Source organism: Pongo pygmaeus, chromosome 14, assembly GCF_028885625.2.
Source record: "Pongo pygmaeus isolate AG05252 chromosome 14, NHGRI_mPonPyg2-v2.0_pri, whole genome shotgun sequence".
In the NCBI taxonomy this organism is placed as follows: Eukaryota; Metazoa; Chordata; class Mammalia; order Primates; family Hominidae; genus Pongo; species Pongo pygmaeus.
The window spans coordinates 50,764,472-50,782,654 of record NC_072387.2 but is presented as its reverse complement, the minus strand read 5'-3'; the positions used below and the strand labels follow the sequence as shown (position 1 = coordinate 50,782,654).

The 18,183-nt window shown below is 37.6% G+C and overlaps 1 protein-coding gene across 9 annotated transcripts in view; it reads right to left on the bottom strand.

Annotated features, from left to right (window-relative positions):
- DGKH (diacylglycerol kinase eta) overlaps positions 1-18,183 on the bottom strand; it is a 203,389-nt gene that overhangs the window by 16,077 nt on the left and 169,129 nt on the right. For 4 of the 9 annotated variants that reach the window (XM_054446619.2, XM_063650786.1, XM_063650785.1 and 1 more), the window contains 8 exons: positions 17,523-17,636; positions 17,130-17,264; positions 15,836-15,999; positions 12,006-12,111; positions 10,947-11,039; positions 7,249-7,368; positions 6,800-6,908; positions 5,199-5,329 (listed from right to left, as the gene is read on the bottom strand). In XM_054446619.2, coding sequence (XP_054302594.2) covers positions 5,199-5,329; positions 6,800-6,908; positions 7,249-7,368; positions 10,947-11,039; positions 12,006-12,111; positions 15,836-15,999; positions 17,130-17,264; positions 17,523-17,636 — 972 coding nt within the window. Of the gene's footprint in view, positions 1-5,198; positions 5,330-5,354; positions 5,432-6,799; positions 6,909-7,248; positions 7,369-10,946; positions 11,040-11,991; positions 12,112-15,835; positions 16,000-17,129; positions 17,265-17,522; positions 17,637-18,183 lie in introns of those variants that run through there. The other 5 variants (XM_063650787.1, XM_054446620.2, XM_063650784.1 and 2 more) reach the window with 4 other exon arrangements.

Genomic DNA, 18,183 nt, shown 5'->3' with positions numbered 1-18,183 from the left:
TTCTTTTTTTTGAGACAGAGTCTCACACTGTCGTCTGGGCTGGAGTGCAATGGCGTGATCTCGGCTCACTGCAATCTCCGCTTCCCAGGTTCAAACGATTCTCCTGCCTCAGCCTCCCAAGTAGCTGGGATGATTTATATTCCTGCTGGTATATACCCAGTAATGGGATTACTGGGTCAAATGGTATTTCTGGTTCCAGGTCTTTGAGGGATTGCCACACTGTTTTCCACAATGATTGAACTAATTTACATTCTCACCAACGGTGTAAAAGCTTTCCTATTTCTCCACAGCCTCACCAGCACCTGTTGCTTCTTGATTTTTTAATAATTGCCGTTCTGACTAGTGTGAGATAGTATCTCATTGAGGTTTTGATTTGCACTTCTCTAATGATCACTGATGTTGAACTTTTTTCATATGTTTGTTGGCCACATGTCTTCTTTTGAGAAATGTCTGCTCATGTCCTTTGCTCACTTTTTAATGGGGTTTTTTTTTTTCTTGTAAATTTGTTTAAGTTCCTTGTAGATTCTGGATATTAGACCTTTGTTCAGATGGACAGATTCAAAAATTTTCTCCCATTCTGTAGGTTGTCTGTTCACTCTGATTATAGTTTCTTTTGCTGTGCAGAAGCTCTTTAGTTTAATTAGATCCCATTTGTCAATTTTGGCTTTTGTTGCAATTGCTTTTGACGTTTTAGTTTGAGTTCAATATTTTTATGCCTTCGAGGGTATAAGCTGTAATAAAGCTATGCTGTGACATTTGTTATATCTTTATTTTTATCACATATCACTATATATTAATTTTTATCATATTCTTTTTTTTTGAGACCGATTCTCACTCTGTCACTCAGGCTGGAGTGAAGTGGCATGATCTCAGCTCACTGCAACCTCCGCCTCCCGGGTTCAAGCAATCCTCCTGCCTCAGCCTCCTGAGTAGCTGGGACTACAGGCATGTACCACCATGCCCAGCTAATTTTTGTATTTTTAGTAGAGATGCAGTTTCACCATGTTGGTCAGGCTGGTCCTGAGCTCTTGAACTCATGATCCACCTGCCTTGGCCTCCCAAAGTGCTGGGATTACAGGGATAAACCACCGCACCTGGCCAATTTTTATCATATGAGTAACTTTCTCTTTCCTTGGATTAACAGTCCAAATTTTGACAAAGCATGCTTTGTAGATATTCAGTTATCCTTCCATCCATGCATACACAACTTTCCAAATAGAAAAAACAAAAAATAAACTAAACAAAAAACCCTCACCATATGTTTACCATTTTCTTCGGTGTCTCTTTTTTCTCCTACTGTGTTCTAGCAAAGAAAATGATGCAATCAAGTTTGTTTCCTTATCTGCTAAAGCACATTGGAAATACTTTCCTGGCTGGGCATGGTGGCTCGCACCAGTAATCCCAGCATTGTGGGAGGCCAAGGCAGGTCGATCGCTTGAGGCCAGGAGTTCAAGACCAGCCTGGACAACACAGCAAGACCCTGTCTCTACAAAAAATAAAAGATATTAGTTGAGTGTGATGGCATGCACATGTAGTCCTAGCTATTCAGGAGGTTGAGGCGGGAGGATCACCTGAGCTCAGGAGGCTGAGGCTGCAGTGAGCCATGATTGCATTACTGCACTCCATCCTGGGTGACAGAATGAGAGTCTATCTCAAACAACAACAACAACAACAACAACTATATATATATATATATATATTTTTTCCTTTTCCCAACTTGAGACTGTGATGTTACTATGTCTAGTTGTTTTGGTGATATGGGAGTAACACTTGAGCTAATCTCTGAGCAGGAGCTAACCAGGTGAAGGGTAGGGGAAGAAGCACAGCAAAAGAGAGTACATCCCTAAGGTGAGAAAAGGCGTAGGATTTTTAAGCAACTGAAATAAGGCCAGGATGAATGGAGCATAGCCCAGGGAGGAGCCAGAGACTTCACAGGAGGTTGAATACATAGGCAGAACCTTGTAGGCCTGTATAAAGATGTGAGTTTTTATTCCCTAGAAATGGGAAGCTACTGAAAAGTTTTAAGCAGAAAAGTGTACACCTGATTGATGATGCTAAAATAACACTCTGGTTGCAATGTGGATAATGGACTGCAAAGACAAAGAGTGGCAGCAGAAAGACCAGTTAGGAAGCTATTGACCTTACACAAGCAAAACTGTAGCATGGAGCAGGATTGTGGACGGGAGATAAAGAGAAGTGAATGGAGATTAGAATCAATATGACTTGGTGATGGGCTTGATGGGTTAGGGGAAGATGGACAAAAAAGAGGAAGGTGCTAAGTATGACCCTCATTTCTCTGCCTAGAGTGCCTGGAGGGCCAGAAATCTGATTTATAAAATGCAGAGCACTGGAGAAGGGGCAGAACAGGAGTGCAATAGGAGCTCAAGAGTTGCTTTTGGACATGTTAAGATTGAAATTCTCTAACCTAAGTTTCCATCAATGGATGACTGCATAAAGAAAATGTGGCACATATATACATTGGAATATTATTTAGCCATAGAAAATAAATTTTAAAAAAGAAGAAAACATGTCTTTTGCAGCAACTTGGATGGAACTTGAGGTCATTATCTTAAATGAAACAAGAAGACACAGGAAGACAAACATTGCGTGTTCTCACTCATAAGTGGGCGTTAAATAAGGTATATACATGGACCTAGTGGAATGATAGACAATGGAGACTTGGAGGGGTAAGGGAGTGGGAGGGAGTGGATAAGAAATTGCTTATTGGGTACAATATATGTTATTCAGGCAATGGATTCCGTAAAAGCCCTGACTTAACCACTATGAAGGTAATAAAATTGCGCTTGTATCCATATATAGATATATATTCATTTTTGGAGACAGAGTCTTGCTCTGTCGCCTAAGCTGGAGTGCAGTGGCATGATCTCGGCTCACTGCAACCTCTGCCTTCTGGGTTCAAGCGATTCGCCTGCCTCAGCCTCCTGAGTAGCTGAAACTATAGGAGCGTGCCACCATACCTGGCTAGTTTTTTTGTAGTTTTAGTAGAGATGGGGTTTCATTGGGTTAGCCAGGATGGTCTCGATCTCCTGACCTCCTGATCCGCCCGCCTCGGCCTCCCAAAGTGCTGGGATTATAGGCGTGAGCCACCGTGCCCAGCTGTACCCATATATTTTTGTATAAATAAAAATAAATTAATTTTTAAAAAGCAAAAACAGAGATTGACATCCCTGTATAATACCTGAGTACCAAGTAGCCGGTTGGTGCTATAATCCAAAAGTTCACAAATCAGGTCAGGCAGGACTGAGAGAGAACCTGTGTGCCACTGACATATTCACAAGTAGTACCGGAAGTAATGGAGTACCTAAGGAGTGAGTGATCCCTCACCAGCATTTAGAGGCATCAGTCTGAAGGACTTGCCGCTGCTGACAGCTACAACTGCAGAGAACAATGGGAGCTCTTCTCTAGCTTTATGATTTTGTGCTACAGAAGACTCTTTCTGTGAAATGTTCCTTTTCTCGTCCACCCCCCACATCTTGTTTCAGACCCAATACAATTTTTAAAATCCATGTCAATACAAATGTCTAAAAGTTTTGAGAGAACGTAATTTGCATTAAAAATAAAAAAAACAGAACAAAAAAGTCCCATGAAAAGCAAAAAGAACGTTTTCTAAGATAATTCTTAACCATCTCCTTTCTATTCTTTTCTAACTTTGCCTTAGTGTATGTTTTTCCATTCTACACATTCATTCTGCTACATTCATTGTGTGTGTACCTGTATATTTCTATATGTTTTTATGTATATATATAACACGTATGCATATATGCATTTATGTATGTATATTTTTTATACATACACACACGATCTTTTCCCTGAATGTATGCTTATTCACAGCAAATGTGATGCATGCTTCTAGAGGACAGGTATCATGCAGAGAAGCTAGCATAATATATTAATCAGTCGTTAATAAATATTGGTATCTGCCAAGAATATCAGAAGTTACACAAACATGTTGGATATCATGATGCCCCCTACATTTACTTTTTTGTGGACTCATTTCAAGCTTGGAAGCCAAGTTTTGCTTTATGAACTCTAATACTACATATTTTGCTATGTTCCAGATTTAGGACTCTCAACTAAGGTAATTAATTAATTATTTTATTTTATTATGGCTAAAGTTGTTTAGGTATAAGTGGTGCTCACCTTTTGATGTGCTAAAACTCTTTGTGAATCTGTTTAATAAAGATCTTTATACTACCAATTATCTATTTAAAGATCTTTGCTAATGTATTTGTAGATAAAGGTGCAACAGTTCATTAATTTGTTAGGAATTCTTTGTATTATGATAAAATTTAATGCATTTTAGAACATGGTCTACATAAAAGGGATCACTCCAACAAATGTTACTACTTATTGGAAATTTAAAATGGCAATATGTGGTAAGAAAATACAACGTGACAAAATCCTACTCCTAAACCTTGGCCAGAGAGCCTACTTCAGCTGTTTCTACTACTACTGAGACTTCACCCAAAGAATAAAAGGGAAATGCCTCAGGTGGTGAAGGAATGGTTTTCTCTAACGTCAATTCACAAATAGGCTCTGAGCTGTTTTCTAGCAAAAGCTAGGCAAAATTTTTACCTCGTTTACTAAAGAAAAACATTTCTTTTCGAGAATAATAGAATTTTAATAATATGTCATAGAAAGGAAATTTGAATTTCTCAGTCTAGTTATTCATGTGACCTAAAAAAGGCTGATTTAGAAACACAACAAATTGTAAGACTCTAAGTAGCCATTGCTGTAAGTCTCTCTTCTCATTCCATATGTTAGAAAGGCTTTGTTACTGGTATTTTGAATTAATTTTTAGTTGTTAACCATATATTAGATTTTAGTCATTTTCAGCCAAATTATCACCTTCCATGCTGATGCAATAAAATGAGCTGATGGAAACATGATCCATTTGGAAATACTAGCACAGGAACAGTCATATCACTGGATGCAGAGAAAAATTACTAAGTTCATGCTAAGCTTTAGCTATAATAGAGTGATTCTGACAGGAAAATACTGCTGACATTCTTGTTAAAAAGCATACAAGAAACTCAGACCACAGGACAGTGAATGTTAGGTTACTACATATTTGCATAACATAAGCGAAGCTAACAGCACATATCAGAAGAGGCACAGGAGAAAGGATTCCGTTTTGCAACAAAATTTCCAAGAACAGAAGAGCACAAAGGAAATACCTTAAGATCTCGCCTTTCCAGATGCAAAAGTTCAGCCCCTCTGATGTCATGACGGATGAAGATATCTTTGTACTCTCCCAAATTGAGCAGATCCAGCCAAGCAGCAACTTCCTCTGTGCCCCATTTCTGAACTACCAAAGTTAAGAGCAAAACCCCCTTAATTTCTACATGCTCAATGCATTACAAAGCAAAGGTTGGCCAAAGAAGATGCAAAACAGAGTGCAGCGGCAGTGCTAGCAAAAGAAAAGGTTAAAGGTGTTGTTTCAACAAAACTATAGTTCCACTTTTTCCCATGCAAGTTACACACTATCAACACAAGGATCCGACTATACAAAACCATTTGCTGCCGTGCACCCATGCTTAGCTTTAGTCCAGTTTCCTCATTAAAGCCACCCAACCTACACAATATGCATACAAAATGTATTTCACATCATTAGGATCAATGGTGCAAGCTCTAAATAAGCTCTGATGATTTCCTTCAGACCCTGTATGAAAACGGCTATAGACTGAAATGAGCTACACATGCTAATTACAACTTAAAATCTGATATGGGGTATTCAATTTTACACAGACTTTTCTGCTTGAAGTCTTGCTGACTTCAAGTGTAGTCTTGATTGATTCTCCTACTACTGATAATAACGGCAATCAATGCGCTGTTAAATCACAATTTAATGTCATTTAAAAAGTCCATAGTACTGCTCTCTGACATTAGTTGGATTACATTATTTTTAGTGTGTATCATTTGCTTATACATTTTATTCAACATTGATTAGCTTAATAAAAGCCTACTTATTTGCTGTATTTGGTTTTTAAATGGCTTTCATTAGCTGCTTTATGAATATCACAAATAAGGCTTTACATCACTTTTTTAAAGATAGCGCATTCAGAAGAATTTATAAAATTATTTGGTTATGAAAGGCAGCTACCAATGTATAAACAGAATTTGAAGGTGCTTTAGTACTAGCATACCTGTACATTTAAACTCTAAGGAAAAGTGAAAAAGGAACCAGAGAAATAGCAGCCAAGAGGGGGCTTAATCTTTGCTTGAGAATGCAAGCATCACAGCATATTGTCATTGTCGAGGGGTTGAAACAGTGTCCTCAAAACAGGAGAAAGGGAATATATAACTTTAGGTGGAAAATATATTCGGCAAGTTAAATGAGTAAATGAAAGTTTCTATGTTCCATTTATCAAAGTAATCTAAAAATTGTACTTAACAGAAGAAAAACAAATTATACACTGATGCTTTGACTTGCTGTTGAGAAAGAACCATCTGAACAGAAATGCTGACATCCACTAAAGAAAGTAGAAGCAAATTAGCAACCACTTCATTTTTTTGTGTGCTTCCTTACTAGAGATTCCCACTGATACTCAGATGTGTTTTAGGTATGAGAGGATTCCTCTATGGTAAAATTCATAAAGCATGAAATTCCCCATTTTAACCATTTTAAAGCGTAGAATTCAATGACAGTATGTTCATCACATTGCGCAATGCTCAACCACCATCTAGCTCCAGAACATTTTCATGACCTCCATGATGTCACTTTAATCAGTTCTTTTTTCATAATGTTATATTTACCCTTCCCATATGGACCACCTACCAGGCTGTGAACTTGTCTTCTGCTTCTGAATCTTTTCCTTTTTAAACTTTGGCACTATTCGAAATACGGTGCTTCTGTTGTTTCTTTTGGTGCAATCCATAGGAGGTTCCTGTTCAAATCGAGCAAGAAAAGAATTTTTTCAGGATATGAAAAGGAGGAAAACCTACTCTGATAATAGGGATAACACAGGAATAAGTTATAAACACTAAACATTATAGAACAGTGATAACTTCTTCAAAAAAATTTCACAATGTACTACTGAAAATGTCCCAATTCCCCTAAAATGCCTTTGTTCACATAAATGCCTTTTCTCATTTGTTCAAGAACAGAACATTTGAAAGTAGTATTCAAAATTCATTTTTCCCTAAATATCCCTTTTTCAAAGATGAGTTCAAATTCTATAGTGATATGGTCTACATTTCTAGAGAAACAGGCTGAATTTTACATACCTCATCCTCATTTGGGTGTAAGATATAATAAAGCCAAGGAATCTCTGTGAGTTTCTGTAATTCCACCTCCACAGAGTGTAAGGCATTGGATACCCGCTCTTCATGTGGCGATTCCAGCTGCTATTTACCAGCAGATTAAAAGACAAAACAAAACAAGACTCAGTGGCCAGCCTCAAGCAGAATAAATCATTGTACTTTGACAGTGAACAGCCTCACTCCTTATTAAGGTAGCATTTTTTAAATTAAAGAATATTGAGAAGAATAAATTCTTTTATATTGACTTCATTTTAAAAAATCTGAATAGATTTAATCTAATCATTACTTCCCAGAGATCATATGAGTAACTAGTGTAACTTTAATAACTTCATAGAAAAAGTATTCTTTTGGTGTTTTTTTCTGTGTAAATGTCTTCTTTCCTATCCCCCTCCTTCATGCTTTCCAAGCATTTATCTACCAATTCTTCCTAGTGGTATAAGTGTGCAGTCTTACTATTCTACTTATTTGTGCCAAAAATCTTTCTGATTTAAATAGGTCACCAGGCTGGGCATGATAGCTCACGCCCATAATCCCAGCACTTTGGGAGGCCGATGAGGGCGGATCATTTGAGGTCAGGAGTTCGAAACCAGACTGGCCAACATGATGAAACCCCACCTCTACTAAAAATACAAAAATTAGTTAGGCACGGTGTTGGATGCCTGTAATCCCAGCTCCTTGGGAGGCTGAGGCAGGAGAATTGCTTGAGCCTGGGAAGTGGAGATTGCACTGAGCAGAGATAGCACCACTGCACTGCAACCTGGGTGACAGAGCCAGAGACTCTGACTCAAAAAAAAAAAAAAAAAAAAAAGTCACCCCATGAACAAATAATACTTTTTAAACTGGCTAAAAACTTGTCATATAAAAAGAACTGCAGAAAAATCTCCTTGAAAATTTAAAGAATAAGCTTAAGGGAAAAAAACCATGAATCTTGGAAAATCTGTGATGAAAAACTGTTGTAAAAATTAGGGCAAAGCAAAAAGCTCAATGGCTTACCATCTGAAACTGGGTTTGGATATTTCAAGGAGAATTTAACTGCTCACCTATTATCTGCATTAACTCATTGACAGCAGGTATTAAAATGCACTTACAAGTTCAATAAATGAATAAAGATTAAATAAACATTCCTCTGCACAGAACTGGAAGGCAGTCGATTGGATTCTACTCCTGGCCTTGTAATTAACTATGTAACCAAAGGAAGGTTAATTGACTTCAGAAGACTTTATTTCTTCCTCTGGAAATAGCACAAGGTGATGATGATGATGATGACGATGACTATTTGAGACAGAGTCTTGTTCTGTTGCCCAGGCTGGAAGTGCAATGGCGCAATGTCAGCTCACTGTAACCTTGGCCTTCTGGGTTCATGCAATTCTCATGTCTCAGCCACCAAAGTAGCTGGGATTACAGGCACATGCCACCAGGCCTGGCTAATTTTTGTATTTTTAGTAGAGATGGGGTTTCACCATGTTGGCCAGGCTGGTCTCAAACTCCTGGTCTATGAGACCTGGAGTCTCATAGAGACTCCATGAGCCACCTGCCTCAGCCTCCCAAAATGCCGGAATTACAGGCATGAGCAGAGTCTGGCCGACTAGATTATTTTCGAGGTCTCTTCTAGCTAATCAATATATTTACAAATTACTTTAAAATTATAGAGTTCTTATAAATATGTTTATAGAATTTTAGAACTAAAAGTTCAGAGATAATATTACTGTTATTATGAACTTTTTTTTTTGTTTCCCCTTGTTATTCACAGTATCTACCACTTCTAGTAGTGATTAAAAATATGGAGATTCTTGGCTGGGCGCGGTGGCTCATGCCTGTAATCCCAGCACTCTGGGAGGCCGAGACGGGTGGATCACTTGAAGTCAGGAGTTCAAGACCAGCCTGGCCAACATAGTGAAACTCTGTCTCTATTGAAAAGAAAAAAAAAAAAAAAAGCCAGGCGTGGTGGTGCGCGATTGTAGTCCCAGCTACTCGGCAGCTGAGGCAGGAGAATCACTTGGAACCAGAGAGGCTGAGATTGCAGTGAGCAAAGATCACGCTATTGCGACAGAGTGCGTCCCTGTCTCAAAAAAAAAGGAGATTCTCTACCCTGTTGTGTTTAAAATTCATTAATTTTCTTTTAGTCTAAGAATATGTGTTATAAAATGTATAAAATGGTTATTACAAATTCATTCTGGCACTAAAATGTAGAGTAAACCTTAGTTGCTCTCAAATATAATCAACTCCTTATTGTGATATCACTATTGTCAAAAGTTTTGGTAAAATTCACCAGTACAGATTTTAAATCAAAATTCCTATTTAACAATGAGAGAAAATTAAAAGTGGAGAAGGAAAGGCAGTCCATATTAACATAATAAATATTAGCAAGGTAGCACTCAGCAGGTACTTTTCGTGTAGAGAAAATAAGTACAGAATAAGTTATGCTTTTAGTTGTAAGAAATGATCGTCATAGGTCGCTGGATTTCCTATAGGACCAGTAGAAGACTCTGGTTAAAAACAGTTGTGCCAAAAAAAGCCAAGAAGGGGCTCCATTGGTTTTATCAAAAGAGATAACCAATGTTTCTTTGTAAAAGGTTTTCTTCATAGCCATAGTAGAGCCAGCCACCTGTTGTCCCAAGGAAGCTGTGTTTCAGTTTCCTTTGGAGGTAGGTAAGAGCGATGGCCTTCATGCAGCCTTTCAGCTTCTCTTCTCAGAGCAAAGGATGCCCCAAAGGTGGCACTTTTCTGGACCATAGGCGAAAACAGAAACCCTAAGCTCAGGCACTTAATAGCAAGGCTGTGGGACGCACCTCCCATTCATTCACCCACTGTGCCAGATACTATGACTCTTAGTATCACTTTTATTTAGGTGTAGATTTGCCCAACCAAGTGAGAAAATTACTTTCAAAAGAAATGTTCTAAGATCATCAACTACCAATTAATCAGAATTGTAAAAAGGAATAAAAACAGCAAATGAATTAGGCCTTCCACACAGTGACAACACCATGTGGGAATAAGCCACAACCGAACTCTAGGTGGCGGCAAGAGCCAAGATGTTAGAATACTTGAAAATGGTGAAGTATTTATAAAGAAAGGCTAACTCGTGCTGCTAACAAAACAGGACATCCACAAGCTTCCAGCCATTTATGCTTGAGATCCATGGACTGTGGTCAGATTCAGACTTGGCCTAAACTTGATTTCCAGGACCAATCTGGATTAAACAAGGCAGAGTTCTTGAAATTTAGTTCTTCAAACACTGTGTCTAGAAAATGTCCTCTTTTAAGCAAACCTGGAGGACCATAGCAGTCATATTCAAATGTTAATTCAGGGAACAAACTCCATGAGTTCCTCTACTTGTGTGCAATAATAAGTACCTAAGGAATGTCTACTACACTTTATAAAGCTCTCACGTCTCTCAAAGCTGAATGGGGCAGAGCAGGGCTGCCTAAAAACAGGATGGCATATATGAGGGGAAATCTCCACTCCTGTTAGCCTGAATCATGACTCCCAACTTCAGCCATATATTTTCTTGAAGACAAAAGCCAGGAGAAGAGGCAGCTCTCAGGATGGAAGCCAGAAGGCTGCTTCTGCCTTAGAATCTGCCAAATGCCTGTTCCCCAATGAAGGTAAGACCCAGATATTTAATTCATCATTCTTATGTTACCAATCATTCTTTTCCTTACCAAAGGAACCCTGCCAACTAGCAAAGATTCTGTTTCATTATACAGCGCCTTCACATTGATGGCTATTTCAGTGGCAGTGTCTCTTGTAAGACTCTAGAAAGGAAGAATATCAAAGACATGTGATCTGTATTAAAATAGGATTTCATTACCAGTAAACACTTTAAATTTTATTCTTATAATTTAAATTCACAGCACACATTTTTTAATCTACCAAAATTCTATAATTGCAAAGTTTCATACATTTGTTTGTATGACTATCTCATTATTATTATATTACAGAACCAAAAGAATGCACTGATTACAGTGAATACACTCAGGATCACATCTCCTACCTAATGAATATGTATATGCTAGCACCAGCATATACATATTCCCATTAAAAAGTTATGTCAAAGAAAACTTTTACTCTCAGTAGCACTAACCATATTGCTTTTTAGACTATCATCTTGAGAACAAGCACTTAATTGTATATTAATTTAAGTAACTTCAATCAAATAATTTAAAAAAATAACGCTATCAGTTTTCTCCATACTATATAGCATTGTACCATGTAGCACATTTTAAGAGTTATATTCTATCCATTCTATTATTAACTTCTACATTAAAAATTTTACAGAAGCATCAATTTCCAATTTAGCAAAACAAAATGAAGTAGGAATAATTTCAGCGCATAACTTCAAAAATGAATGAATATCTCTAACAAAATGCACGTTGATGATATCTAGGCTTGCCCTTTAACAAGGTGCAGGGCAGAAGGTAAGGTAAAAGAAGGAGTAAGAAAGGATGACAAAAGTTAAAAAAAGAAAGAAGTGAAGACAGATGGAAGGTGACAAGTGATTGAAAGTGAAACATAAAAAATGAGAGAATTTAAGAGCAGGAATGGAAAAATAACAGGAAAAGGAAAATAAAAAGTCGGCCACGATTTCACCGCAAGTTTGTAGAGACTCATATAGACAACATAACTTTCTTTCACAGGGCGTGGTATATTTTACAGTATTAAAATACATGCGTAACACCCAAAATAATCTGTGGAATGAGAATTTACCATTAGATCCTCACCTCCGGGCACCTTGGGTTGGCTTTATTCAGGGCATGGGAGCAGGCATTCACAGCATGGGCCAGTTCTTGCTCCAAAAGACAGTGAATTGTGGCTGCGTCACAGATCCTAAAAGCAAAAATGAAACAAATGAATAAAAAACTTTTTTGAGTATTGCTCATTTTTTTTGAAGTATAGAAATGTTAGGATAAAACAAGTAAAAAATATATGAAGATCAGTACGGAAGAACACTTTTAATGGCTGCTCAATTATGAATGGCACAGGTAGATCTATAAATCCAGACCCCACTGCAACAAAAAATATGAAATAAAAAATCTTTGTATAAAAAGTTAGGCTTAAAAATCAGAGGGAGACATATTGAAGTGCTATTGTGAAGAATGAAATATAGTAATACTTCATTTTGCAGTATCCTTGGAAAGTAAGAGGGATCACAAATATAAAGACTAGAAACTTCTCTTTCATTCATTGAAACTGCAAATGCAACAGATTAGGGAAGAGCATTACCATATTTGTCATCAATACACAAAGTGATCATAAGCAGTATATAAGTTAATATTCACAGCCTTTAAATGTAGCTATGATTTACTATCTCCATATTATTGATGATGACATTGAGGCTCAGAGAGACGTGGTATGCATACAGAGCTAGTAAATCGTAGAGCCAGGTTCGGAATCTATGTCTATTTAACTCCAAAGCCTGTTGTGCCATACTCCACTGGTATCCAAACCTCTAAGAATAGTCCTGAAAAGACCAAATTCTGGAAGGCACTAAGGCCAAGGACAAGAAAGGAGAAAAAGTTCCTCCGATTGCTAGAAAATGATGTAAGTAAGGCCTGCAGATGAGCAAGAAGGCAGGGCTGTTCAAGTGTTTTTTTGCTTCTGACAGCTTCATGGAGAAATATTTTCTATCTGGAAAGGACAGAACAAGAAAAGGGACCGAGGCCCTATATAGCTGAACCAAGAGTAAAGAAAAAGAATTTAATTCTTAAGGATTATACAATGGATGTCTAAGGCACAAAGAAGCTTGCAAATGTCACCTCAGCACTACTATCAGCAACCTTGAGAAATCATGAAGAATGGGCTATTTTTCAGAAGAACAGAGGTAGATAAAGGTTATTCTAATTTTCAGAGAAAGGGAAAGACGTAAATCAACTTCAGATCAACATTTCTAATTGCCTACTGAATCTCCTAGGTATTTTTAATGTAATTTAAATTCTAAAGTCCAACATGGAACCCATCATTTTCCTTCTAATACCTACTCCTCTTCCTGAACCCTATGGCTCCATCAAAGGCACTCCACAATCATCCAGCCATTCATTAGAACATTAAGGTCAACCTGTCTCCTAATTAATGCCCATTTACCAATTTTAAATCCTAAACTGTCTTTAATCTCGCCTGCCCTTTCTATCTTTACTGCTTTAGTCTATCATTTTTTTATAGGGACAACTTCTACAGCATCCTCAGTGTTCACCTCGCCCCAGCTTTGCTGTCTTCCAAAAAAACCCCTCCACACTACTTCTAGAACAGCCCAATAAAGATCTGGCTCCTCCTCACCTCTTCATCTACATTTCACACACTCTTGCATATACTATGCCAACCTTTCAGTCACCCCAAACTCTCTGAGATTTCCTGAAAGTAGCATGCATTCACTCTCCTCTGGGCCTCTTCCTAAGCTGGTTCCCATGCTTAAATTGCTCCTTTTCTTACTCTTCCCTCAAGACTCGGTTGAAAGGTCACTTCTTCCAGGCAGCCCTCCTTCACTGCCTCTGACTTCCTCTAGAGTGTATCTAGAGAGTCCACTGTGTGCCTCATGTCAACACTTTGGCCACATTTCTCCCTCCTACTAATCTGTGAGCAAATTAAGTAGGGCTGTCAAATAATCATCTTGTGTCCCCAGCCTAGAACAGTGCTTGGCCCACAGAAGAGGCTCAAAAATTGAGTATGTTTGCATAGTCAATGAATAAATTCTGAAAATAGACAAGTGAGCCTGATTTCATCCGCAAAATTTAAAAACAGATGGGGAGCCAAACTATGTTAACCAGAAGCAAACCTAGTCAACCTTTGCTTTCTTTTTACAAAAGATTATTTGGTTGGTTCACAGGATGACAACATGGGAAGTATATTTTGGTTTCAAAAAAACACTGTAAATTAGAGGCCACAGAAGTTGTCTGTAGTATCTAAAAGAGATGTATTTACTCTAAAACTAACAAACCCTATGGATAAGAAGCCGAGATGTACAATAATGTAGCTGTGTGGGTATACCTGAGCAAATATTCATTTTCTCTTCCCTTTCTTCTGAGCTGCCCAGTATTTTGCAGTTCTAAGACTTGATTCTAATTCTGAATGTTGGTCCAGCAGTAGGGGATGTATGCCTTTTCTCTTGTCTCTAACATCTCACACAGTCTAGTTATCTAGTAAATATTTAAAGAGGAGAGTAAGGAATGGGAGGGGAGCAGATGGCAAATAGTAGAGAGGAGGAAAGATGTGAGTTAGCCCCTGAAGCCACTGAGCTTTGCTTTCCTTCTTTTCTTTTTCAACATTTTTATCAGCGACCAGATAAAGGTGTGGGAAGAATCTAAAGTTACTATGCACAGAGCACACAATATGCCAGACATGATGTGTGATATCGTTTGGCTGTGTCCCCACCCAAATCTCATCTTGAATTGTAGCTCCCATAATCCCTATGTATCATGAGAGAGACCAGTGGGAGGTAACTGAATCATGGGGGTGAGTTTTTCCTGTACTGTTCTCGTGATAGTAACTAAGTCTCACAAGATCTGATGGCTTTATAAAGGGCAGTTCCCTTGCACATGCTCTCTTGCCTGCTGCCATGTAAGACGTGCCTCTGCTGCTCCTTTGCCTCCTGCCATGATTGTGAGGCCTCCCCAGACATGTGAAACTGTGAGTCTATTAAACCTCTTTTTTTTTCTTTTTTTTGGAGATGGAGTCTCTTGGCTCACTGCAACTTCCACCACTCACGTTCAAGTGATTCTCCTGCCTCAGCCTCCCAAGGAACTGGGACTGCAGGTGCCCACCACCACACATGGCAAATTTTTGTATTTTACTAGAGACGGGGTTTCACCATGTTGGCCAGGCTGGTCTCGAACTCCTGACCTCAAGTGATCCACCTGCCTCAGCCTCCCAAAGTGTTGGGATTACAGGCCTCTGAGCCACTGTGCCTGGCCTTAAACTCGTTTTTCTTTATAAATTACCTGGTCTCAGGTATTTCTTCATAGCCATATGAAAATGGACTAATACAATGTGCTTATAGCACTCATCCCTAGAGCCTCATTTAATCTTCACACGCCCTGGTGAAACAGCTCTTATTAGCCCCATTTGGTAGATAAGACTCAGGTGAAGAGGTAAGACACTGGCCCATGGTCCCTCCTCCCCTCTGAAGTTTTCCCTGGTCATAGTGATTTTTATTTGTTTAACACTCATAGGCTTGCTTTTTATCTCCTTTCTGTCTATTGAAATTAATGTATGTGTGGTCTCAAAATCTCTCTAATAACTTGTCAGAAACTGTTTTTTGAAGTCTTTTTATTCTTTTTGCTCCTGACTCTCCTCTGGAACAGGATTAATGCTTAGACTTCCCTCTCCATTCCATAAACATTTAATTAGTAATTAGAAGGCAACATATAAGTGGGTAGTATAGTGTAAAGATGTATATAAAATGGAGAAATAAACAATAATGGAAAGAGTGCTGTGTGAAGAAGAGTAATTGCATCTCTTTTTGATACCACTACTGAAACAATGTATTAAGATTAAAAAAAAAAAAAAATTGGCTGAGACCACAGTTCCCACAGCCTGAAAAGCCAGCAGAGCCCCCTACCTAGTAATGAGCTCCTCTGCAGCCTGGGAGCACAGCTGCATCTGCGACACCTCTTCTGTTGCCAAGTCAATGGCGTGATGGATGTACAAATGGGTTCGGAGAACTGGTTTACCAGAATCACACTTCTGCTTATCTTCCCAAGATTTCAGAGTGCTCTCAAAGGCCTATTTAAAATCAATATTGTAATGAATTGTTAGTTTAGAACTCAGAGGTCCATGTGAATGTGTACTTTAATAAAACTACAATTGCTTTTTCTCTAATGACTCCTCAAATAAATCATAAGTATAAAAAAGGCATTTCAAAGTTTTCCAATGTACTGCAACACATGAAAAGTAGTGCAGTCAATGATCATGAATACATCATTTAAAAGTTAAAAAAGAGATTTAGGTCAAGGTGGGACAATCACTTGAGGCCAGCCTAGGCAACATAGTGAGACCTCATCTCTACAAAAAAGATTTTTTTTTTTTTTAATTAGCTGGGCTGAGGTAGGAGGATTGCTTGAGCCCAGGAGTTTAAGGCTGCAGTGAGCTATGATTGCAGCACTGTAGTCCAGCATGTGCAATGAAGCAGGACTGTTTCAAAACAAAAACAAAAATATTTCATGCTTCAATCTTTACTATTGCTTCAATTTATTCTTTAATCTTTACTATTTTATATATACTAGATGGGCAAATATTAGCAGTCTTCTTTGATAAAGATAGACCTTAATTAAAAACACATTCTGCGAAAGGAAAAATAATAGAGACAGTAAAAAAAAAAAAAAATCAATGATTGCCAGGAGTAAGGGTGAGGGAGGGAGGGATGAATAATAGACCACAAGGAATTTTTAGGGTAGTGAAATAATTTTGTATGATACTGCAATGGTGGATACAAGCGATTATATCTTTGTCCAAACCCACAGATGTACAACTCAAAGAGTAACGGACACTATGGACTTTAGTTAATAATAATAATCAATCAGTATTGACTCAACAGTTGTAACAAATGTGCCACACTAATGCAAGATGTTAACAGGGGAATTTACATGTGTAGGGAAGAAGGGGGAGGAGGAAGTATATAGGAACATAATTCGAATTCTCTTTACTTTCTGCCCAATTTTTTTGTAAACCTAAAATGGCTCTAAAAATTAAACTCCCATTGAAATAAATAAATATTTGTTCATATTTCAAACCACCATGACCTAAATGTCAGATTTAAGAGACAATTTAAATGTTTTCATTTTCTATTTTTTCATAACAATTTCAGATTCTTTAAAAACCTGACAATATTCTAGAAGAATGTTTTTGTTACATACTCTGTCCCTTGTTAGCATTTGTGCTCTGTTTTTGTGCACAATTTTGATAATCCCTGGAGGCTGAACCCATGCTTCACCATCCACTTGCACTGGGACTCCTTCATCACCAAATATAGTGATTTTCACCGTACGGCACTGAAATAAAACAAATTATTTTAGAGTACGAATCATCCGGAGAAAATGACACTCAATCTTTATGCAGGCTTGAGTATTAGACTATTCTACAGAATAGAATATTATGCTTTATCACTTATAAATGACATGGTAAAAACTGATATGACAACAAAGTCAGAATATTATAGATGAATATCCAGTGTAGGAGTCATTTAGAATAGATTCCCTCAACCCTCCTTAGCCCAAGAAGTGCAGTCAGGTTTGACGAGAGAAACAAACCTGGGCTATTCGATGATGCTGCAGTTTAATGACCCTTGAAACTGCCATTTGCATGCTATCAAATATTGCTACAACTTCCAGGATCTTGTCATCAAAGGATGGTGCAGCAAATATCTGAAAGGAAAAACTACATTACACTTCTACTGAATGTTTAGGTGGAGAGCACATCAAGCAATGTAAACTGCAATATATATCTACATATATTTAATATATTTAACAATTTAATATATTTAATAATATAGTTAAGTAAATATTAGGAAATAATAATCAAAGAAAAAATCTCTGAAGATGACTTCAAATAAACATAACTTTAAAAAGGGTTTTCAAACATACATGGACATACTACTCATACCTCTCATTAAACTACTCTTTGGACCAGTTAACTAATATATTTCTAAATAATTCATCTTGGAATAAAACATGTTAAATGCATGTTCATACATAATTCAAACGTGTTAATAAGATGATACATGTAAGTTTTGGAAATCTAGAAAAAACTAGAAAGGTGATATAGTGTCACAGAAAGGTGATACAGTTTCATAAGGTTAAAGCTAATGAAGATGCAAATTATGATCCAATTTACTCGATATGTTCTAAGGGAAATCTTTCAAGGTTTTACAAGCAATATACATATGTGCTTTATATTTTAATACAAAACTTT